Here is a 24,964-nt window from a genome sequence, read left to right as displayed (position 1 = left end):
AATTTCCCCTGATTCGGTGGTTTTTAGTTCGGGACGAACCGAACTCAAAAATGGAGGGCAACCGGGGGAGCCGAATTCAGCGAGTTCGGGAGTTCACGAATAAATCCGGCAAATTCGGGGCCGTCAGTAAGCAGCATTCTCCTTCCACGGCCAATCGGTGGCCAAGCTGGGTCTTCTTCTGGCCAATCAGTCAGGATTGAGTACTGGAGGAATCAGCTGATGTGCGGCCTGGCCGGGGAGAGAGAGAGAGAGGGAAATCCTCGTGTGTGTGTGTGGGAGGGGGGTGCTTGTGCACATTCGCTCCTTTCTGTGGCTGCAGGGGGTGTATTTTTTGGATTACAGACCCCAAACCTTCAGCAGAGATTCAGACAAGCCTTCTTAAGAAACCACCCAAGTTTTGTAAACATTGGGTCAGGGGGTCCCGAGATACGGGCTCCCCCCTTTTTCTTTCCATGGCTGCAGGGGGTGCATTTTTGGGGGTACAGACCCCAAACTTTCAGTGGAGCTTCAGATGAGCCTTCTTAAGATACCCCCCAAGTTTTGTAAACATTGGGTCAGGGGGTCTCGAGATATGGGCTCCACCCCTTTTCCCTTCCCCCTTTTCCATTTACATGGTTGCAGAGGGCGCTTTTTTGGGGATACAGCCCCCAAACTTTCAGCATAGCTTCAGACAATCCTTCTTAAGATACCACCCAAGTTTTGTAAAGATGAGTTCAGTGGGGGCAGAAATATTGGCTCCCCCTCTCTTTCTGTGGCTGCAGGGGGCGCATTTTTGGGGGTGCAGATCCCAAACTTTGAGCGGAGCTTCAGACAAGCCTTCTTAAGAGACCACCCAAGTTTTGTAAATATTGGGTCAGGGGGTCCCGAAATATGGGCTTTCCCCTTTCCCCTTTTCCCTATTGGGATGAATGGATCAGCTGATCCTGTATGCATCTCCAGAGCAAAACGTTCTGTGCCTAATTGGAATCGTCTTGGATTACAAGTCCTCCCCAGTCCCTCCTGATGGAACAGAAGACAGCCACAGTAAGACCCCTTTGGGGGCTTTAATCTATAATTTTTCTCCTGTGTGTGTGTGTGGGGGGGGAAGCAGAGTCTGTGTGTGTGGGGGGAAGGAGCAGTTTCTGTGGGTGGGGGGGAAGGCAAAGGGGGCTTTTGCCGGTTCTGCCTGGGGGTGTGTTCCCCCTCGAGTCTCTCTCTCCCTGGTTTGAGGGGGGGGTTTCAGTTGTGTGTCTTCAGGTTTTCCCTCATTCATAAGAGCGGTTAGGTCTATTTGGATGCTTGCTCAAAACTGGTTTTCAAATGGTGACTTAAAGAATGCATTTGGAGTCCCATGCAAAAGGGGAAATTCCACCCCTCCTGCTCATTATGCATAGCTAGCTGCCTCTGTCCCTTTCCATGGTTTTCAAACTCCCAGGTGTCAGGTGTTGCTTTGCACAGTTGCAAAGGTGTTGCTTACAAGGTTATGTTGTTTTGCAGTCGTGTTGCAATGCTTTGCAAACTTCTCAGCTGTTTGTCGGGGCTGGGAGCTTTGTGCGTGGGTGGCAAGCTCTGCTCAGACATTCACATTAAGGGTGGGGGGGACCCCTTTCAGGGCCCATATCTCAGCCCCCCCCCGACCCAATCTTTACAAAACTTGGGGGGTCTTTCAAGAAACGTCCTTTGAAGCTCCGCTGAATGTTTGGAACCTCTACCCCCAAAAATGCCCCCCCCAGAGCCGCGGAAAGGCGCGGTTGTGTTTTTAACGGCTTTATTTGGCCGAATTTTTTTCCCGAACTTTGAATTCCCGTCGAATTGCACGGACCCGAAGTGGGGGAGTTCGGACTTAGGCATATGCCGAATCTAAACGGGCCGAATTCGGCCGAATCTGAACTATACCGAATTTTTTTTAATTCAACAGCCCTAACATGGACATGTCTAGAAAAAACAATAGTAGACATGAACACTTACCTTGAGAAGTTATAGTGATATGTTTCATGGACTTCACTTGTCACATATGGAGACTGTACCCTTTGACCTTGAGATTTTGTATGATGACTGATCTATTATATAGTTTTTGTATTGCATGTATGTGGGAGATTTTGTATGTATAACATTGAGTTGGTTTATGTTTAGCATTATAGTTGTAGTAAGAATATATAGCGTAGAAATATCATCATTAAATAATGTCATCATTAAATGATATTTCATTAATGATTAAATTAAATCATTAAACTTTAATATGAAAACCTGGTAAAAATTACAACAGGTTGTTTTTGTTAAAATACAAGCCCTGGAGGTTGGCAACCACTGATTTTCAGTCTAGAGAAGCCTTTGAGATTGGCAAACATTTTTTTCTTTAGGTCATTCCTGGAGGGTGGCAACAGATGGTTTTTTCCTCCAGGCCAGCCCTGGAGGTTGGGAACTGAGTTTTTTCCTCCTTAGGTTTGTCCAGGAGGGTAATAACAATAGAACTTATAACTTAGACTCTGCAACTTGATTTACATTATAATAGATTGTTTTTGCTATAGCACTATCGTTCTAACAACCTAGGTCCTTCTTTTTGAGGTGATTACCAAGTGCCAGGTGGTGGCAAACCCCTGCCAATCCACCTGGCTGCCCGCCGACCAGCTGAGGGTCAGCGGGCAATGCGTGCCCGTGCGCCTGCCCGCAGCGATACATCACTTCCGGTTTTCCGAAAAGGCCTCTTGATGCAGCACTTCCGGTTGTAAACAGGAAGTGACGTAATCGCGTTGGTGCGGCCGTGCGCACGCTCGCGATCCCACCTCACCTTCATCCTAAAAACCTCCCGCTGAAGGACAGGAGGGACCTGGTAAGCCTATGAACACCGAGCATCAAACAAAGGAGTTGGAGTGGCTGGGGTAAAATAGGTGGTTTTGAAATTGGGGAAGGCCTAAACTCTAAAATTTATCTTTCTGTCACTTCTGGGTAGCTATAGGAAATGCTAAAAACTCTATGGTCAGAACTTAATTACTTGGAGGTCTCCCACCATAAGCAGGCAAATGGGAACCCTAACTGACGGGCTGTTTTAGAGCAGGTTCTACGCCACAAGCTCGCTCTTGTTCTACTGTAATGATGCTTCTTCTGATCATTTTTAGCAAATCTTACAGTGTCGTGCCAGTAGATCTCCCCCCTGGCCAAATATTTTCCTGGGTATGAACTTCACTGCCCTGCAAAATTATTTTCTCCTCCCCTATGATGTGCAGAGGCAAAATAAATTATTGCCACACAAGATAATTTTTTCTTAACTAGCATAATCAATCATTTATTCATTCAGCCTTTATTGGTGCAGACTTGCCCCCCCCCACCCCAATGAGATTCAAGTCGTTAATTCCCTACATAACAAAGCTGTTCCAAACTAACCCTCCCCCTCCCCATTGTGCTTGTGACAGAACGGCAAGAGCTACAGAGCAGATGTTGTGGACCTCTTTCCTGGGACCTTTGAAATGGTGGAAATGTTGGCTGGCAACCCTGGAACGTGGCTGCTGCACTGCCATGTGGCCGATCACATCCACGCCGGCATGGAGACCCTCTTCACAGTCTTACCCAGGCCAGGTAAGGCGGCAGCCACAGGTGTGCAAGGGGTTCGATCCACCTGGCAGAAGCCGTGTGGCTCACAGCCACCTCCACTAACCGTGCAGAGGGCTCAGCAGCTGGCACATGACTCTGCAATGCAGGCCCTCAGGGTAGGTTTGGTTCCAGGTTTTGAGGGTCCCCGTCTACCACTACCAGATCCCCCCATGCCTTTCCCCTCACCTATGCGCCCCCACCTTTTTCTACTCGTAAGCCCTCCCAATGCCTATGCCCAGCACCTCCACACCCTTTCAGTCACAGCACTGGCTGGTGCGTGCAGCTGGGAGCGCTGCTTCCATGGCCACCAGCAGCATCACCACTAGGTACCACTGCCTTTCTCCAATGATGCTGGGCAGCTGGGAGCATGGGTGAGAGAGTGCTTCAAGCAAACCGATGGGAAAGGGCATACAGACATGTGGCAGGAGGGGCTTGTGGGCGGGGGTCCACAGAAGTGGGCCTCACCAGGAGCCCTGGCAACTGTCCCACCTCAGGGTATGCTGATGCCAACTAACACAGACAGATACACACACACACACCCTCAAGAATGAGCAGAGTGCAATGAGCGCTTCAAGGCTGGGGTGGCAGGGGCGTCTGCTCTGGCTGCCCTAAGGAAGACACGTCCCCAGCACCAGCGAGGCAGGGAACAGCCACTGAGTGGGTGGGCCTGCCCTTCTGCAAGGGATGGGCAGGTGCTGGAACACCTGGAGAGAGGTAGTTGAGCTGGACTCAGCATCCTGTGAGCTCCTGGTGGGGGACCAAGACCGATACACCCACCACAGCACCACGCGCCACAACATTCTGCTCACTTCAGCAGAGTCCCCTGTGGAAACACCTGCCCCAATCCGGGTCTAATACGCACACCCAAGGGGCTCCAGGGCACAGCCCCATTGGGAGCTAAAGACATATTCTGCCATAGTCTGCAGGCAACCTGGCGAGCCTGGTGAGGTGGATGCGTGCTAGAAAGCCAGCCTCCGGACCCTGCTTTCCTGCAGTGGTGTCAAGGGGCATCTGTCGAATGCCCTCCTTTTATGCTGTCCATTAACACACTGCTCGAGGAGTCCCGTGGCACAGAGTGGTAAGCTGCAGTACTGCAGTGCAAGCTCTGCTCATGACCTGAGTTCGATCCCGATGGAAGTTGGTTTCAGGTAGCCGGCTCAAGGTTGACTCAGCCTTCCATCCTTCCTAGGTCGGTGAAATGAGTACCCAGCTTGCTGGGGGTAAAGGGAAGATGACAGGGGAAGGCACTGGCAAACCACCCTGTAAACAAAGTCTGCCTAGTAAATGTCGGGATGTGACGTCACCCCATGGGTCAGGAATGACCCGGTGCTTTTGCACAGGAGGGGACCTTTACCTTTAACACACTGCTCATTCTGTAAACTGATTTCCTTGCAGATCTGGTGCCCTTGGATGCAGATTCCAGTACAGGTAAGACTTTCATTTCCTCACAGGTTCATATACATATCAGGTGTCCCAGAGAATGAAGGATGTTCCTGTTTTGAGCCTTAAAAAGTGTCGGTGGGGTGGGGTGGCTGGAGTGTTTCTCTAGGATCTGAGAGACCCAGGTTTGAATCCCTGCTCTTCCATGGAAGTTTTGCTGGGTGATCTTGGCCAGTCACAGACTTTCATCCTAACCTACTTCACAGGGGTTTTGTGAGGATAAAATGGAGGAGAGGAGAATGATGTAAGCTGGTTTGGGTCCCTGATGGGGAGAAAAGGCAGGGTATAAATGAAGTACATAAATAAATACATTTTACCTAATAGAAAAAAACTGGACATTTTTGGAGGAAATTGGGAGGTAGGGAGAATCTCTTATGCAGCATTTTTTTGGTTTCAGAATAATGAATGAAGTACATTTACAATAATATTGTCACAGTCCATTGATGCAACGGTGATTACACTTCTAGACCCAAGATGTTAACAATCGCAGCACTGCTATGGCAAATACTAAAATCTTAGGACTTGATGTTGGGAAAGAGCTTTGCAGGATCCAGAGCATCTCCCAAATTCGAGGTCTGCTGAGCAATTCCTGTGACAGCTTCTGCCTCAAGTGAAATCCACTGAGGGAAGCTTCTGTGTGCCCCCCGCCCTCCCCGCTCTCCACAAAACCTTCCATTTTCTCAAGTCCAAGAAGCACAAAATGGAAGGGCAGAAGGAACATTTTTGGGGGGTGGGGGGGGGGGAAATCCTTCAGATACCAGTTAGAGAAATAAACCTTTGAATACTAGTATTTCAAAGATATATTATTTAATGAGATTCAATGAGAAATAAAAAATGAACAGCTACCTGCAGCCAGCTCTGAACACTGACAATGAAATCCTAAGCAGAGTTACAACCCTTTAAGCCCATTGACTTCAATAAACTTAGAAGGGCATAACTCTGTTTAGGATGGCACTGTGGTTGGTAGGGCTCACTCCCAAATAAATGTGCTGGAGGCTGGCCTGATTATATCTAATCTTTAAAAAAATGTGTTTCTTCTTTTTCAGCATGCTGTCTGTGTGCTGAAGTCTGTATACACTTTCTAAAACCAGACGATAACAGTTTTCTTAGTTTGCTACCATGTTACCCAATTTCTACTTTCTTTTGTCCCTACTTTCTCAACTGGAGAAATCTAAGAAATGCTTAGTAGCCCTTAAAGGGTGATTCAGATTGGAGCACAATCTCTAATTCTTGGTATATTGGTAATTATTGTCTGAGTAAAATTAAGGCTTTTATATTTTCAAATTTCAGAAATATACCAGAGTACAGTTTTAACCAAGTCTTACATTTCATATTCTGAAAGCAGTAATGTAAACTCAGCTTTGATAAGAAAGCAACTATTAAGTATATTTCTATTCCCCACCACCATCAAATCTCTGTTTTTACAGGTGGAAAAGAGGGTGGTCCTGTCACGGCTCATGTCGTTAAGGGATCTACACTCTTAGAATGTATCACTTACTGAGAAGTGAAGTTATCGTATTCAGCGAGACCTCACAGACAGGAGTTAATGATAATTCCTACTACTGTAGGCTTTCTATTGAAGTGTGCCAGAAAATTTATAAACAATGAACTTCCTTTAAATAACATTTATTTCACATAAAATATATATATGCATGTGAATATTTACACACTCTCAAAACATGTCATAAAATACATTATGATATACGCAAGCAGTTTCAAACAATCTTTGTAAGCACTTTCTATGTTTCATAATATTTCTCTCTATGAGAGTTTAACTTGTATCTCTAGATTCATTTAGAATACTATAGTTACAGAATCTTGTAAAAACATGGTTAGTGTATAATCATTATAGAATCCCTATCAAAATATGATTAATATAATGGGAGGGAAGATATGATTAGTAAAAACATCTTAAAATCATTTCAGGTATCATAGCAATATTTCAGGACAAAAGACATGCTTTTATTTTGCCATGTCATTTGTAAATCATCTTAACTTCATGGGAACTGAATTTATGTTCAGGATATTTATATGTTTCAGTATGTGTTAGCTTTACCCAATGCTGTGTGCAGAGGATAGAATACCATAAGCTTTGTATTTAATCTATTCTATGTTTATGGACTTCTGATCATTGTTAAGATCAGGAATGCTGCATACATGCTGAAAGTATGTGTGTATCTTAACAGTCAGCAATGCAGAGTTATGTGTTATGTATAATTCATTATGTGTAAGCTTAAGGCTGTATTAATGTTCTATGGAAGACTCAGTTATTCTCTGGCTTTGCCAATTTCAGAGAATATGTTTACTTAGTTAAGAGTCTCCATAAATAAGCCTAATAGGTTCTGTATATGTTTTATGTAAGCATATTATATGTGCCTTGTGCATTACCACAGAAAACAGAGATCTTCCTTTCTTTTCAGGAATATCTCTGCCCTCTTACCCTGATAAAGTTCTGAAGCCCTTCTGTTATTTAGAAAAGACTTCTGAACAGGTCCAGGGAATTATCTATATAGGATCTATATAGGATATACAATCCTCATGCTTGCCAGCATTTGGAAAGCCAGAACAGGATCAGACAGATCTTCTTTGAGGTTCCATTAATCCTTGCTAGGATCAGTTGAGGCTCAATATACCAAATATGGTGAAGATCCAATACACTTAGACTCCCATCTCTAAGGTAGAGTATTAGGAGTTCTAAGGTCTCCATCTTTGTCATGGAGCAGCCTATCAGCATTTCACTTCAGACTCTAGCCTTTATGAGAACTAGAATTGCTGAACTGAATTCCCTTTCAAAAGGGATTTCTAGCTTTAGGCAAGAAGACTGTAAATCTGTATGCCAGAGATGATAAGAGAGTGAAGCCTGACAACCAGAGTCGTCTTCCTTCAATCTCCTTAGCTTTTACATCTTTCAAGATGGAGAGAGCAAGGCCAGACAGCTTCAGCTGTCCTCCAGTTACTCCCTCTTAGTCTCACGCAAGAGACAGAGAAAGCTGATAGCCAGACAACCAGCATTGTCCTCTACCAACATTTCTTTCTAAGTTTTACATCTTTGGAGATGTGGAGAGAGTGAGGTCAGACAGCCTAAGCCATCTTCCGTCAGCTCCCTCTCATCTGGCAGTTTGGTTCTGGCTTTTATTCTCTCAGACCAGTGGTCATCTGAGCTGAGAGACTAGAAGCTTCTGCCCTGGTTTGCCCATATCCCTGCAATTGGTCACTCATGGTGGTGTGCCAGGTGTGCCTTGTCACTTGGTCTGTGAAGAAAAGCATTACCATGTTCCTGGCATTAAGTCTTCACAAGTGCAAGGTCACCATGTGTTATACTGTTTGAAGACTAGGTCTGAATCATTAGATGGTAGCATTATTTCCTCCTAGCACGGCAGCTATCAGAGGGACTAAACTTCCAGGCAGAAATGACCTTCTTAATGTCAAGAAGAGTTCAAGCACCTCGGATAAGTGATGCTGATATTTTTCCAGACACAACCATCAAGCGGGCAACATTGCATATCATAACCTTGTAGTCTTGCAGTTTGTTTATCTCAGAATATTAAGAATAGTCTTAGCCAGCAACTCATGACCTTTACTCTATTTTATTTATTACATCAACAATTCTGTTCAGATAAATAAGCCTCTATAAACCTTTTTGTAAATTTTTACTTCTATTCTTTACTCGTGAGATTCATAGGGAAACCACAGGTACAGGCACCCTACCTCTCAGGCAGTATTGCTGGGGATTTTGTGCCCTGTCTCCCTCAGGCGTGTGTGCGTTTCATAGATGAGCAAGTGTGTGCCTTGGACACCAACTGCTCTATCCCATGTGACAAAAACACAACCCACATCATGAAAGTCATCCTGCCATGACCAAAAAAGGCCTCCAGATCCCTCCAACCATTTGTCAGGAGGGCACAGTTGCTAGGCAGTGGATTTTACCTCAGAAGTTTCTTGTACCATAAAGTAGACATACTGAACTCTAGTCCTATTTCTTCTTATTTATTTTTAAAATTTATAACCAGCTTTTCTGTCCCAGAATGTCCATGCTACAAACAGAATCATAGAGTTGGAAGGGACCACCAGGGTCATCTAGTCCAACCCTCTGCTCAATGCAGGAGACTCACAACTACCCCCCACACCCCCAGTGACCAGAAGATGGCCAAGATGCCTTCCCTCTCATCATCTGCCTAAGGTCATAGAATCAGCATTGCTGACAGATGGCTATCTAACCTCTTCTTAAAAACCTCCAGGGAAGGAGAGCTCACCACCTCCTGAGGAAGCCTGTTCCACTGAAGAACTGTTCTAACTGTTAGAAAATTCTTCCTAATGTCTAGACGGAAACTCTTTTGATTTAATTTCAACGCATTGGTTCTGGTCCGACCCTCTGGGGCAACAGAAAACAACTTGGCACCCTCCTCTATGCGACAGCCCTTCAAGTACTTGAAGATGGTTATCACATCCCCTCTCAGTCTTCTCTTCAGGCTAAACATACCCAGCTCCTTCAACCTTTCCTCATAGGACTTGGTCTCCAGACCCCTCACCATCTTTGTTGCCCTCCTCTGGACACGTTCCAGCTTGTCTACAACATATAGCCCTGCTTCCAGTCGCACAACACAATGAAACCTGCGCTAACATTTATCAAACCGATCGGTCCCAGGGTGACCACCAACTTATACAAAGAGCTGCATTCCATTTTTTTTAGGTGTGTGTGGGGTGTTTATGTCCTCCTGAGATTGTACCTCTTCAGAGGAGGGAGAAAGGGGGTTCTTGAAATGTAGTTCCCATCTGCCCTTCCTTTATGTGGAGAGCCAGGGCTTCATTGAGAAGAGCTTTATCCTAGTCTCCTTATAATAGGTTAGATGTTGAACCCATGGGTCGTCTTCCAGCTGGATGTAACAATGAAGCATGCCCCCCCACCACATCTGAAGTAGTAAGGTCATTCCTGAGAGGACTGTAGCTCCCCATGCTCTTTGAGAATGTTTCAGTTGTTTCTCAGAGTGAAAGGAGGCCTTTTCTTCCTCACAAATCATGCTGCTTTCTAAACTGTGGTTCTTCTCCCACCTCCTCCAACTTTTATTTCCAGAAATTCCTGGCAACGATGAAGACGACTCCCGTCAAATCCGCTTGTTTGGTGCCAAAGTGGCCCAGGGACAAGTGGAGGCCACGCTCCTGCTCCTGGCCATCGCCGGGATGGTGCTGTTCCTTGTTGCCAGCGCCCTCCTGGGAGTGGTCGTTCACCTCAAGAGGCAGAGGCGGCTGAGGCGCAACAGGCGGTCCATCTTGGACGAAGGATTCAAGCTCATGACAACAAAAAAAGATAGTATTTAGAGGGGGGGCTTTGAAGCCATACATATGGGAACATCTTGGAGTGCCTTTTGAGGCAAAAAAAATTTTTTGAATAGCAAAATATCAAAAAACGTTGAATACATTGTCTTCTTAGGGAAGTGCAACATGAACAAGATTCCCAGAAAGCAACGACGTGGCGCTAGAACTGGTCTCCTTGCCCCCATGGGCCAGAGGAGGAGGATGCAGGCAGCCCCAGCTGGGACATTCACACCTGTAAGCCTTCTGGGCCAGGAAATCAGCTGTCACCTGAGGTCCAGTCCAGAATCACCACCTGATTCAGAGCACCCAGGTCTGCCTCACTTCCTCAGTAGTGAACATTTAGAACAGCATGTTGAATTAGAGCAGGTTCCTGTGTGACCTCCTGACCTAACCTGCTTCACAGGGTTGTTGTGAGGCTCGATATAGCTATGCTGTGACTGGCCCAGCCACACATGAGGATCTGTTTCATCTTGGCCTGTTGACAGTCATGAAGTTGCAACCAAACTTTCTTTTTCTGTGAGTAGGAGAAACAAATAGGCTTGTCAATATCCAGGTGGGGCCTGGAATTCTCCAGGAATTACAGAGATCAGTTCCCCTGGAGAAAATGGCAGCTTTGGGAGGTTGGCTCCATTGTGTCACATCCCAAATCTCCAGGGATTTCCCAACCTGGAGCTGGCAATCCCATGACACCACATTTAGTGTGGCAGGGTTTTTTCTGAGGCACGGCTCACTTGCAGTTTTTTTGGTTTGTTTGTTGTTACTAATTGTGGTCAAAAACTCAGACAATATACCAGATTGCTCTCCAAGATCCAGTTGAAAGAAAATGATCCGATCACGACATGGGTGGCCCAGTGTGCCAAGGTGATACAGACAGTGTGGTTTCTGGTTAGTGTGTTATACTAAGGCTGGGAAAACCTGGGTTCAAATTCCCACTCAGCCATAAAGCGCCTTGAGCCAATTACTCTCTCAGCCTTACCTATACCCTAAAAGGGGAAGGGAAGAACCGTGTAAATTGGCAAAGCAAAATAAAATATGCGGGCCCATGAGAGCATATCTCAGGGCAGAGGTTGTCCCACTGACTAGTTGGGCAGGCTCATCAAGCGGGGGACTGTGATTGGGGCACCTGAACAGGGCGGGTGGACAGGGCTCGGGGGACCCAAGCTGTGTGAATTGGGTGGTCTCCCCACATGGACAGGCTTGTGTGGTTTCCCAGGTGCTGCTACAGGCACCAGTACAGCGCAGCAGCCGTGGGGCTTTCATGTGGTCCATGGCCCGGCAGTTTTCCTGTCCTCTGGCAGCAACCGTCCTCTGGCAGCAGCTGTCCCTCTGCCAGGTAAGTTGAGCAGCCATCGCGTCTGCCTTCCCTGGACTCCCCGCCGCCCAGCAGGGTGGCGGGGGCTTTGAACTGCTCAGCGTGGAGCAGTTCAAAGCCCCCCCTTCCCTGGACTCCCCGCTGCCCAGCTGGGTGGCGGGGGCTTTGAACTGCTCAGCGTGGAGCAGTTCAAGGCCCCCCCCTTCCCTGGACTTCCCGCCGCCCAGCTTAGGGGCTTTGAACAAACATTAATTGTTCAAAAGCATGCCAAATGCAAACTTTTACCTTTCAATAAAAAGTTGTTTATATCATTGAAAGCTCTGTTATTGTGTTTTTCTTTTAAGGCAAAAGATGTTAATGTATGTGTTGTTTTTTCTAAACTAAAACCTCAGTATTCAGGTTAAATTGCCGTGTTGGCACTTTGCGATAAATAAGTGGGTTTTGGGTTGCAGTTTGGGTACTCGGTCTCTAAAAGGTTCGCCATCACTGACCTATGCTGTAGTGGTGAAGGTGTCAGACAAGGATCTGGGAATCCCAGGTTCGAATCCTCACTCTGCCATGGAAGCCTGCTGAGTGACCCTGGGCCCGTGACACACTCTCAGTGTCGACCCTAGCAAGGATTTGGATGGGAGACCGCCAAGGATTATACCGGGGCAGAGGCAGGAAATGGCAAACCACCACTGAAGTCTCTAGCCTTGAAAACCCTACAGGGTCACCATAAGTCAGCTGAAGGCAAAAAAAGAAGAAGCTATATACAGGTCTTATTCTCATATGATGCTTTAGTTGTGTCTGGTTGGAGTGAGGGAATCTGGCAGAAATATCATAGGCCTGTATATAGCTAGTATTTAGGAATGCAGCACCTGTTGAATTTCTGCCCGCAATCCAGAGATATAGCTGAAAGACCAAGGTAAGGAGTGGGCACCCGGGACATCATTACAACAAGAGTTTGACAAAGTGTTTGCCACTTACAGGATGCAAAACGTCAGCTGTGGTTTACTTTACAACTTCCATGTTATTTGGAACTGGAATTAATTTGTAACACTTCTCTTAAAACACGCTTTTTTTAACCCTAGAATTATATATATTATTTCTGCACATTTCTGGCATTTTTAGGTTGTCAAACATCTGCCTCAGCTTGTTCTGCAACTGAGAATGTTAATTGCCTAAAGAACAGGGACCCTTTCTTCTATTCTCCTGAAATTTGGCAGGGGGAGAACTCTTGGATGAGGAGTGCAGTCCCTCATCAGAGTTTCATCCTATCTAGGTGGAAAATAAAAGAAAAAGTTACAGCTGGGAATGTAGTTCCCATTTAAACCAATGAAGAAAGAATGAAAAAAGTGGGTCATAAAGAAAATGGTCTGACTGAAGCACGCAGCAATGAAGCCTCCAATGCACTGGGGAGGACAGGGGGAAAAGCAAGGCCGAGGAAGGGGGGAAAGGCAGGAGGCTCAAGGGAAGGCCAAACCCAAAGAGGCCAAAAGACAAAATGGCTGCCCTGGCTAAGTAACTTTGTGTAACAGTATCTAATAAACAATAAAACTTCATAAAAAGTAAAAAAATAAAAAACTGGAAGGACACCCCCCCAAAAAAAATATTTATGCACATGTAAATATATCACATTTTTGTACTTTAATGAGCATGCTCATGCTGGATTGCCAATAAAAAAACGGCCCCTATTGTCAGCAAGAGCTTCATGTGAGGTTGTGTGCCCAGATTTTCCATATTCCTGTGTGAGTCCAAAGAGGGAGAACATCATGTGTGATGCGTCCTTGGTGGTGATTAGAAGTGCAGTATTTGGCTCAGTGTCGATATTTACTGTTTTATTGTCCTGGCTTGCCCCCAAAGGATCCTGGGGACGGTGGTCTGTCGAGGGTCATAATGAGTGTTTGTGCCCCCTCCCAGTCGTCGCAAGGGCAGAGCTCCCCGGTAGCAAGGAACAGCAATTTAAGTCTATAATACAGATCTGCTTTGTGTGTTTTTGACAGAAGGGGCTGGCTGCTGTGATTTTAATCAGTTGAAGGATGCTGGCATTTTCATGTCAAAGATCTTTGGCTGTGAGCTGAAATCAGGAACTGGAAAATGACCACCTCCTTAAGCACACTGATTGTGGCTTACCGCAAAAAGCTGGGAAGAGGGACATGCTCCATCCTGTTTGTTACAGAAAGTAGCTGTGTTGGTTTGTGGTAGAACAGCTAGATTGCAGTCTAGTAGCAACTTAAGAGATAGGGTTGTCAGGTCCCTCTTCGCCACCAGCAGGAGGTTTTTAGGGCAGAGCCTGAGGTAGGTGGGGTTTGGGGAGGGGAGGGACTTCAATGCCATAGAGTCCAATGGCCAAAGCGGCCATTTTCTCCAGGTGAACTGATTTCTGTCGGCTGGAGATCAGTTGTAATAGCAAGAGATCAGCTACTACCTGGCAGTTGGCAACCCTACTTAGAGACCAACTGTAAGCTCTAGTCCTGCGGCCCCCTTAAACAGACTTCAGCAGACTACCAATCCACAAAAGCAGTTTTATTGGGTAGAATTGACAGGTTTCAGAAGCCAAGATTTCAGAAGATCTTGGAGTATGGGCAGACCATAAGTTAAATATAAGCAGCCAATGTGATGCAGCGACAAAAAAAGCTAATTCAATCTTGGGGTTGTAAGCTCTAGCCCTGCAGCAAACCCATAAACAGATTCCAGCAGACGGCAAGTCCACGAAAGCAGTTTTATTGGTTATAATCGACAGGTTTCAGAAGCCATATTCAAAAGGACACTAGTAAGGGGCAAAGGCAAGGTACATGGCATATATGGAAAAGCAAAAGGAGATAACTGGTAACCCAGGCAACCCCCCTCCCGGAGGCAGGAAGGAGTACTTGGCGATTCCCACAGTATGGGAATTTATGAAGACTAAACACGGGGCATAGACTGGCCTTGGACAGAATAGCACAACAGCACCTGGAAGCAGCACAATCGTATTACCGCATACCATCCTCATGGCCTGCTCCTGACATTCTGCCCCCCCAAAGACACCTCCCACCTTCCCACCTTGGGTTTGTGAGGGTAGGCTGCATGGAATTCTTGTACTAAGCGGGGGGCGGAGACATCACAGGAGCGCACCCATTCATGCTGGGTGGGACTAAAATGTTTCCAGCGGACCAGGTACTGAAGGGTACCGTAGCGAATGTGAGAATCCAGTATTTTAGCCACTTCAAAATGCTCCTCTCCCCCCCCCACACCATTTCAGGCACTTCGGGTTGTGGTTCAGGATGCCATTTTTGGGAAGGAACATATGGTTTTAAAAGACTGACATGGAACACAGGATGGATTCTCTGGAGGGACTTGGGCAAGGAGAGTTCCACAGCCACTGGATTAATAATCCGGGAAATGGGGAACGGACCCACATACTTGGCACTGAGTTTATCGCAAGGGCGGGTGGATCGTAGGTTCTTGGTGGACAGATAGATGAGGTCCCCCACTTTGCATTCCATACTGGAGTGATGTTTGTCAGCCTGAGCCTTGTAACGTCGTTTGGCTCGCTCTAGATTTTTAACTAGCCATGGCCAGGTAGTTTGAATTGAACGTACCCACCCATCCACGTCAGCTCCCCCCTCTTCCTCAGAAACATCAACATGACCAGCGGGGCCAAACTCTTTACCATGGACAACCTGGAAAGGGCTGAACCCTGTGGATTGGTGAACCGCATTATTATAAGCATATTCAGCAAAAGGCAATAGGTCTACCCAATCATCCTGATGGTAATTAACGTAACAACGTAAATAGCATTCCAACACCTCATTCACCCGTTCAGTTTGACCATCCGTTTGGGGATGGAAGGCACTAGACAGTCCTTGTTCTACTCTGACCAACCTGAGAAAAGCCTTCCAAAATTTGGCCACAAAATTTGAACCCCTGTCCATGATTATTTTGCGTGGAAAGGAATGGAGACGGAAGACATGTGACACAAAGAGGCGGGCCAATTTCGGGGCGGAAGGGATACCTGCACAGGGTACAAGATGCACCTGTTTCAAAAACAAATCAGTAATCACCCAAAGAACTGTCTTCCCCCCACTAGGGGGTAGGTCCGTCATGAAATCCATTGCAATTACTTCCCATGGTTTCAAGGGAATCTCTAACGGTTGTAAAAGTCCGGGCGGCTTACCCTGAGAGTGTTTGGCTGCTGCACATATGGGGCAGCTGCGGATGAAGGAGTCCACATCTGACCGCATGCCCGCCCACCAAAATTGTCTCCATAGCAAATGCAATGTCTTGAGAAATCCGAAATGTCCTGCGGTCTTGGCGCCATGAACCAAACCCAAAACCTCCCCCCTCAACACTTTCGGAACATATAATTTAGAATCTTTGTACCCAAACCCCCCGTGTTAATTAGAGTAGCTGGAAGGGTCTGCGAGGACAGTTCAGCTTGACAACTGCGAAGGAGAGTCTCCTTAAAGGAATCAGACAGCCTTTTCACCCCCTCCTGAGATGAGTCGGAGGGCAGCTTGATCAGGGACGGAGCCGACACAGGTGCAGGGAGCGACTGAACGGGGCGCTTGGGTCCCCACACCTTGGGAACCGTGGCTGTCAGTCGCTCAGGAGGAGGAGGAAGCGAGGCGGGTGGCGCTGCCGGCTCCGCCGGGCATGGGGCGTCCTCTCCCACCAAAAGCGGCGGTGGTGGGGGTCGGGTTTGAGAACGGGTTTGTACAGCCAAAGTGGGCAATAGACCTCTTTGGGCAGGGGTGAAGAGCGACTCTGTGGGCCGATCAACCTTGGTGGGATATTGGGGAAGTCTGGATAAAGTGTCAGCCAGAAGGTTTTGTTTCCCTGGTACATATTTCAGGACGAATCAAAACTGGGCAAAGAAGTCTGCCCACGCACATGTTTCGCGGACAGCTTGCGAGCCCCCGTTAGGGCCTCTAGGTTTTTGTGATCAGACCACACTTCAAAAGGCACCTTGGAACCTTCTAAAAACTGCCTCCACACTGTCAGGGCATGCTTTACCGCAGTGGCTTCCTTTTCCAAATGGCCCAATTGAATTCGGATTGAGTGAACTTTTTAGAAAAATAAGTGCATGGATGCAGGTGCCCATCCTCCCCCCGCTGCAGGAGCGCACCCCCCATCGCTATATCGGAAGTGTCTACGTGCACTATGAATGGTTGATTGCAGTCTGGGTGCTGCAAAACAGGCTCGGATGTAAAAAGCTGCTTAAGACTATCGAAGACAGCTTGACACTGGGGGGTCCACTCCACCCGGGTGTTGGGTAAGGTGGCTGTATTCCCCTTCCCCTTAGTCTTAAGGAGGTTTGTGATGGGTAGCGCAATCTGAGCGAAATGTGGGAGGAACGCCCTGTAAAAATTTGCAAACCCGAGAAATCTTTGGACCTGTTTACGAGTAGAGGGTGGTTCCCAACCGAGCACCGCTTGCACCTTTTCAGGATCCATAGTCGGGACTGGTGTGAGACAATATATCCTAGGAAAGTCAATTGCTTCTTGTGGAACTCGCAATTAGACACTTTAGCATAGAGCTGATTGTCTCTGAGACGTTGCAACACCTCTCTGTCAATGTTTCAGTAAACCCACGGCGTCTCAGGCAATAGAAGCTTGAATCCAGACAGAGCAGCGATTCAAAGATTTTATTCTGGAAGTCAGTGGTTTCAGCAAGACGAAGAGGTTAGAATGCAGATCATTGGGAATTTGCTACATTTATAGAATGGACACAATGGTTACAGCAATACAAGGGAAACAATAGATTTCTTTCTCCTGGTAACGACTTCAGTGGGTCAAGTACCGGGTACTTAAGGGCAATCAGAGGTGGGGCTGGTGGAGTTCCTGGCATTGTGAGCGAGACCCGGTATCTGATGGAAGATTTACACAGGCGGGTCTCCATACAGGTGTAGATCTCTGACCAGAGCTAGTGGTTCGTGTGCAAAACAGGAGGGAGGGGGGGAGTGCATGGAAGGATCATATTGTCTAGCCCGTGTTGCCAGAAATCCTATCTGACATCCTGCCTCTCCAAAGGTCCCCTCCCCGGGTCCCCAGGCTTGTCGGGGCAGTTCCGGTGGAACTCAGCGATTAAAGAGGGAGCGTTTATGCGTCCAGCCGCAACCCACTCATCATGGCTCGAATTCAAATGTTTCCAGTGTACCAGGTACTCCAACTGGCCCCTCCAGAGCCTGGAGTACAGGACCTTGGAAATTTCAAAATGTTGTTCCCTCTGCACCATAATAGGAGTTGCCTCGGGAGGTTCCGGGTGCCAGTCAGGGGCGGGAGAAAAGGGTTTCAGAAGGCTGACGTGAAAGACGGGGTGTACCCCTTGCAAAGTCTTGGGCAGGTCCAGCTCGGCCGTGACCTCGTTGATAACCCGGGAAATGGTAAACGGGCCCATGTATTTCTGGCAAAGTTTCTTACACTCTCGAACCAAGGCAACATGTTCATCCATGGTTTTAGAGTAAATGAGAATGTCATCTAAATACCACCACTCCTTTGTAGATCATGGAGGATCTCATTAATGAGTTGCATGAAGACCCCCGGGGCCCCTTTTAATCCAAAGGGCATCACCATAAATTCGAACATCCCAAAGCAACTGGAAAAGGCTGACAGAGATTCATCCCCCTCCCGGATTCTGACTCTGTAATAAGCCTCGACTAAGTCCAATTTGGTGAAAATGTGTCCCTCCTTCAATTGTCCCAAGAGATCAGAAATGAGGGGGATGGGATAAGCATTCGTTTGAGTAACAGCATTGAGTTTTCGAAAGTCAATACACAAACACAAATCTCCTGTTTTCTTATGCACGAAGAAAGCCGGGGCCGAATATGGCGCTGTGGAGGGTTGGATGAAACCGTGAGCCAAGTTCTTGTCTAAGAACTCGCGGAGCACCGTCCATTCCGTAGGACTCATTGGGTAGATCTTACTCTTTGGCCGTTTTCCACCCCCCACCACCTCAATAGCACAGTCAGTCTGGCGGTGGGGGGGTAACACATCACACTCCTGCACATTAAATACGTCTGCAAAGTCCTGATAGTCGGGTGGCAGTTGGGTCGGACTGGAGGTGTTCGAGGCCAGGGCAGGAGCTGGTTTGATTACGGTTTTAATGGCCACTTCACATCGGTGTAACTCACATAGCGGGCTATTGAACGTTAAAGTCTCAGCTTCCCAGTCTATGGTGGGACTGTGTCCTTTGAGCCAATTTGCTCCTAACACCACAGCATATTGAACATTGGGCACAATAGTAAAGTTGATTTGTTCCCAATGGTGGCCAGTTCCCATTGCCACTCCGTCAGTGCGACGGTCGACTGCCCCCCCCCCTGAAATCACTGCCATCCATTTGGGCAAATTGAACAGGTGCCGGCAAAGGGACTGACTTCACTTGGAGCGCCTTAAAGGTGGTTTCGTTAATTAACGAGCGGGCACACCCTGAGTCTATTAAGGCTTTAACTTGTAATTGAGGACCTTTTTTATAATGTTGTAATATCACATCTACATACACAGTCTCTTCTACTTCACTCACCATGAAAGGAGCCTCGGGTTTCGCAGGAATGCCTGCGGAGGTCTGCAGTATCACTCCCTCTACCGCAGACCCAGTCTGTTTTTTGGCTGTTCGAGGGGAGACTCCAAGTTAAGGGCTGGGGAGTTCCAGTGGTCACCCTCCTCTGAAGACGCGGAGCTACCCAGGAGTAGTAACTGTAATCCTGGAACCCGACGGGTCCGCTGGCGAAAGGTCCGTCGTCACTTCTCCGGCGTGCAGAGCTGGGGGCGCTTTTCGTCTTTGAGCGATGCTCCGCTTGGCTGCGGTGCCTCTCCTCTAAGTGCGTCCTCTTCCACGAGGAGTCCCCTCTGGCTGGGGAGTGGGACTCGGCAGTCCCGGACGTGACGGACAAGTGGCAGCGAAGTGACCCATGGCACCGCAAACGAGGCAGGCTCCCCTTTGAAACTGCAACGCTCGGTCTTGTGGTGGTAGAGCCAGCCTCCGCGGGGCCTGAGGATCAGCAGGTTTGGGAGGGTTTTTCTGGCTTCCCCCCTCCCTGGCCTGCCGTCAGGCAAAGGAAATAAACTGGCGGCAGCTTTCCACTTCTTCCGCCAGTAAAATCCATTCTTCCAAGGTGGCTGGGTCTCGCTGCATGTATGCCCAGTTTAGAATCTCAGGATGCAACGCTGCTCTGAAGTAATGCACCCGGGTAGCTTCAGTCCAATCAACTATTTTATTAGCGAGTCTTTGGAACTCATCCGCAAACTCCCCGGACTGAGGAGGATCCTTGACGGAGTTGGAGGAGGGCCGCTTTGGCCTTCTCCCCTTGAAACGGATCCTCGAAACGTCTCCTTAACGCTCGCATGAATTCATTAAGCGACCGTATGGAGCAGGCCTGGGTATCAAACTGGAGGACCATCCATTCAGCAGCCTTTCCAGCCAAAAGTGAGGAATCGAATCTCACTCGGCTGTCTTCCATGGGAAAGGTATGCCCTTGTTCTCTCATGTAACTGTCCACTTGATGCAGAAAACAGGGCAACAAGTCCGTGGAGCCATCAAAAGTCACTCGCAAACGGGGTTGCTTCCACGGCATGACTGGGACCATAGGCTGGACCGGTCCCACTGGTGGTGGTACCGGTGGTTGTCCAGGGATGGGGTGTCCTGGGGCTGGCTGCCTGGGAGCCAGTTGTACCGGGGCTGGCTGCCCCGGAAGCGGTTGCACCGGAGGTTGCCCTGGAGCTGGCTGCTGCAGAGGCTGCTGGCCGGGGGGTTGTTGGCCTGGGACCGGTGCCGGCGCAGGCGCTGCTTGAGCTCGCTGTAGGCGACCATACTCATTCATCAACACGTCCATTTGGTCCTGCATACGGGCCATACGATCCAACGGCTCTCGGTTTTGAAATCTCAAGGCATGGATCTCTTCCTCAGCCCCCCCAGTCCGTCGGGCTTGGCTGACTCGGTAGTTCGTATTCCAGTCACCCTCCTCTGCATACAAGTCCTCCTCCTCTGAATATTCTTGCACATCAGGAGCAAAGGTGAGCCGTTGCCTGCGCGCTACCTCCCGGGGCAGGCCAGGTTCCGGGGAGCCCAAAGAAAATGAGGGGAAAGACCAGTCCAGTCCCCCACTAACTTTCAACCGTGCTCCAGTTCCTGCCGTCGCTCGCGCCCGAGCGGCGGCTGCATCCCCAACAGTTGCTCCTCTGCCTGCCTCCGGTCAGTGAGCGCCCAGTCCACCTCAAGTTTGGTGACCGCGGCAGCCATCACAATTGGTTTGGCCGCTTGTTCCAAGAGCATTTGGATTTCCTTGTGCTGGCCCAACAGCGGTTGGACCTGTTGAGCAAGATCCGCAGAGGAAGGACCAAATTCAGGAGTTAGTACCTTCTTGCCGTCGGCCACCATCGCCATGGTCGGCGTGTAATCCATAAGAACCATGACTGGTTCCTGGCGGCATAGGGTGGGATCCGGAACAGTTTGCGGAAAGTCTCCCCCCTGAGCCCCCGCCATTGGGAAAAAGAACTCGGGTCCCTGGATTGGGGCCACCGACTCCTGTTGCGCCCCGCAGAGTGCAAGCTCAGCCAATAACCGAGTTAGGACAGCAAAGTCCTCTTGCGCCAACCGGGCCTCCTCCAGCAAAGTATCCAGTCCCAAAAGGTCATTGTGGGCACGTAGATCAGCGTCCTGAGTCCTCCAGGGGGTTGTCGCTGCCAGGTGATGCCACTGATCAATCACCAGCCCAACCAGCCAGGTGGACTCCGCGTACGTCTGCTGTGCCTCCTCCAAGATGGCATGCAGAAAGTCTGGGTCCTTGGGGAGCCCGTCCTGTGCCACAAGCCAAGGAGACGAGTGTCCAGGCGAACCCTCCAGGACTCCAGCCAAGGTCAGCAAGTAAGGATAGGACTAGTGTCCTAATGTAAGCTCTAGTCCTGCGGCCCCCTTAAACAGACTTCAGCAGACTACCAATCCACAAAAGCAGTTTTATTGGGTAGAATCGACAGGTTTCAGAAGCCATATTCAAAAGGACACTAGTAAGGGTCAAAGGCAAGGTACATAGCATATATGGAAGAGCAAAAGGAGATAACTGGTTACCCAGGCAACCCCCCCCCCTCCAAGAGGCAGGAAGGAGTACTTGGCGATTCCCACAGTATGGGAATCTATGAAGACTAAACACAGGGCATAGACTGGCCTTGGACAGAATAGCACAACAGCACCTGGAAGCAGCACAATCACACTACCGCATACCATCCTCATGGCCTGCTCCTGACACCAACCAGATTTTTTTTTTGAGAATCAAAGCTCCCTTTGTCAAGTTATACCCCCAGAATCTTGTTGGTCTCAGAGGTGCTACTAGACTCGAATCGATCTGTTCCATCCTGTTTGGTGCAGATGGACTAGAACATAAAAAGGGCTGATCAAATCCCTGGGGAGCCTGCTGAGGAAAAACACTCATCAGCCTGGCCTGGGATTTGCCCTACATAGTGAAGCTGATGGATTTAGATGTGCTTAGGATGGCACCCTGAGGTGGCTCTTCTGAACACACTAGGGCGTAAGCTCCACTGACCTTAGTGAGGCTTGCTTCTAAGTAAACATGCTTAGGGTCGGCCTGAAACTGCTCGAGACAGCAGCCCCTGCTTGTTACAAGCCAAACCCAACACTTGATCTGAGTGCTGCAGCCCCTATTTCCCTTCCCTGCCCTGGCAACCAGGAAAGCTGCCAAAAGAGCTCTGTTGTGCCTTCAAAGGCTGTCATGACAGTGTCCTGGGCAGTGTCTTCCCATGCAGCTGAGTCTTTTTGTTTTTAGACAGTTTGCAGCCTTCGAAAAGTACACAACAGCCAGAAATGTTGGATTTTTGTCAACAGAGTGTATAAAGGCTAACTGTGCACAGGGAAGCCCATCCAAACCTCTCTGTGTGTACCAGTAATAAAAATCACTTGGAGCCCTTTTATCTATTCAAACTAATATACTTCGTTTCTTGTAGAAAATCAATTTCTGGATAGGATAGGGTGAAATATAATTACCCATCTATTCCAAGTAACTAGGATGGAGGGAGATCTAGGACCTGCATCCTTCCCTCGTGGTGGCTAGATGGAGAAGAGGTGTGTGTGTGTTGTGAGGAGGTGAGGAAGAAGCAGGAAGGAAGGCAGTTCCCCTGAGAGTAGCAATCTACACACCAAAGGGATAGTTCAGAGCAGTAGCGAAAGGACGACCCAGGCCATTTTTGCATGGTAATTAGCAGCGCATTCCAGGCTGAATTGCCCCACATATTTTTTTTTTATTTTGCAGGCTGCGAAGCTGGGGCTTACCTGCTTCACATTACTAAAGAGGCCATTTAACACGACCTTTGGTGTTTGCTGCGTAGAATCCCCCTCAAGGAACAATGCAAAACAACAGAGGCACGTTAGGGATGCATATGCTAATAACTATGCAAACGCAAACAAAGGAGCAGGCGAGTGGGGGGAGTGGAACTTCTCCTTTTGCGTCGGGACAGTGAAAAGGCATTTTTAAAGTCGCATTTTAAAAAAGAGCTTTGAGCGAGCATCAAAATTGAACATGTATAAATGGCCCCAGTGTCATGTCCCCTCTGTCTCTCTGACTTACTAGTCTTGTCCCCCTTTGGAGTCTGAGGTTAAGGGACAGCACAAAGTCCTTCATTTTCAACAAAAAAAGCATCAGTCACTTGTCCTCATTACCTTCATGCCAGGCAAACCTATACCCATTACACATTTCTCTGTGCAGCCATTTTCCAGGGCACAGGAGCTAGGTAAGAACAAGTGTCGGGCAAGTCTCCCTGGGAATGGCTGGCTTCTCCCTGGTCATTCCTTCCACAGGCTTGGCTTTTGTTGCCTGGCACTGGGTGGGCAACATCTTTGCCTCCAAGTGCCGGATGGATGCCTGAGGAAGTGTGGAGAGCTAAGGGAGAGCGGGTTGTAATGATACTCAAGTCGGTAGCAGCTGCAAGAGAGGAGCTGTTATCACTGAGGACTCGACCCCTGCGCTTTCCCCCATCCTGCCTGCCTGAGCCAGGGTCTGTGCTCTCCTGCTGAGCACTCATCTGGTAACCCCCTGATGTCTCTGGGAGGCAGCTTTGATACTCGTTGTAATGATACTCATCCACCTGCTCCACTGAAATTCTGACTTCAGTCATTCTGGCTTGTCTAGCTACTGTGCCGTCTGCGCGTACCTGGGCTCTGATTCTGCAAGAAAAATTACTGCTGAGGGTTTGGCTAGCACTAGTGGTGAGTGGAGTGGATGCTTGGTGTTCACCAATAAAGGTGCGTATGCTCCACACAACCTTCCCCAATCATGGTGGGAGCTTGCCCAGGTTTGCAGGTATGTGATTAACAGGCCTTTCCACAAACTCTGGGAGGCCAGAGGTAAAGCATCTGTTTTGCCTGCAGAAGCTCCCAGGTTCAATCTCTGGCATCTCCAGTTAAAAGGGATCCAGTGGTAAGTGAAAGACCTCAACCTGAGACCCTGAAAGCTGCTTCCAGTCTGAGTGGACAATACTGACCTTGATGGACGTGTGGTCTGCTAAGGCAGCTTCATGTGTGTTCATGCTGTAGCAAGGCCCCTAAGGCAGGGAGCCACGCTACCCTCGTTCTGGTCCACCCGTCTCCCTAGAGGTGTATTCATGGCCCATCAGGTCGAGCACGGCTGGTCCATCTGCCCTGCTAGCCAGTGAGATGGAGCTGGTTGCAGGGGTTAAAGTGAGACTGGAAGCGGCAGGGAGGAGGCAGAGGGATTTAAACCACTGTCTTCCTGATGGGGAGGAAAAGGCAGCCACACCACAGAAGATGCACACAGAGGAGACAGAGGAGAGCATTTGGGTCCTGTGGAAGAGGATACCAGAGTCTGAGGAACTCTTCTGAACATGAGCAACCAAGTTGGCTGAAGGGCAAAGCATCCGTTTTCTTCTGGGGAATTGATTTTTGTAGCCAGGAGATCAATCATAATTCCAGAAGGCTTCTAGGCACCCCTGGAGGTAAGCAACTGTAGTTATGCAGTTGAGGTTTACCCTGACCATTTTGTCTGGAGTCCTGAAGCAGAATACCTGCAAGCCGCCCCCAAGACAGCAGCACCTTCCATTGCCTCTTCCTATAAAGGCTGCACACCTTGGTGGTTTGCTGCGTGTCCAAATTACCCCCTTACCAAATCCACTATCAAATTTTCCACAATGGCACCCACAGGGCGCTAGACATAAGGGGAGGGAGAGAGCGGTGTACCCCCACAGCTTGTTGGGGTTCATGTAATCCCCACAGCTTGTAGAACAGCTGTGCCCTGATTGGTTTCTAAGTTACCGTCAGTCCTGTTCTGTGATATGGCTGGCAAGAGGGAGGAAGAACCGTCACAGGTTCTCCATTGACTCCAGTAGGAGGCCATCTCCTCACATAGGTCAT

At 48.5% G+C, this 24,964-nt stretch overlaps 1 protein-coding gene across 1 annotated transcript in view; it reads left to right on the top strand.

The window, feature by feature from the left end:
- The window catches only part of HEPH (hephaestin), a 75,285-nt gene extending 64,962 nt beyond the window's left edge, over nucleotides 1-10,323 (top strand). The window contains exons 19-22 of the mRNA XM_056859730.1: nucleotides 3,390-3,552; nucleotides 7,303-7,307; nucleotides 7,961-8,003; nucleotides 10,079-10,323. Of these exons, the coding sequence (XP_056715708.1) occupies nucleotides 3,390-3,552; nucleotides 7,303-7,307; nucleotides 7,961-8,003; nucleotides 10,079-10,323 (456 nt within the window). The remainder of the gene's footprint in view (nucleotides 1-3,389; nucleotides 3,553-7,302; nucleotides 7,308-7,960; nucleotides 8,004-10,078) is intronic.
- Nucleotides 10,324-24,964: the final 14,641 nt, after the last annotated feature.

The sequence above is a fragment of the Euleptes europaea genome, chromosome 13 (genome assembly GCF_029931775.1).
Source record: "Euleptes europaea isolate rEulEur1 chromosome 13, rEulEur1.hap1, whole genome shotgun sequence".
NCBI lineage: Eukaryota > Metazoa > Chordata > Lepidosauria > Squamata > Sphaerodactylidae > Euleptes > Euleptes europaea.
Note: the sequence above shows the minus strand (reverse complement) of the source record. Positions and strands in the feature narration are given on the sequence as shown.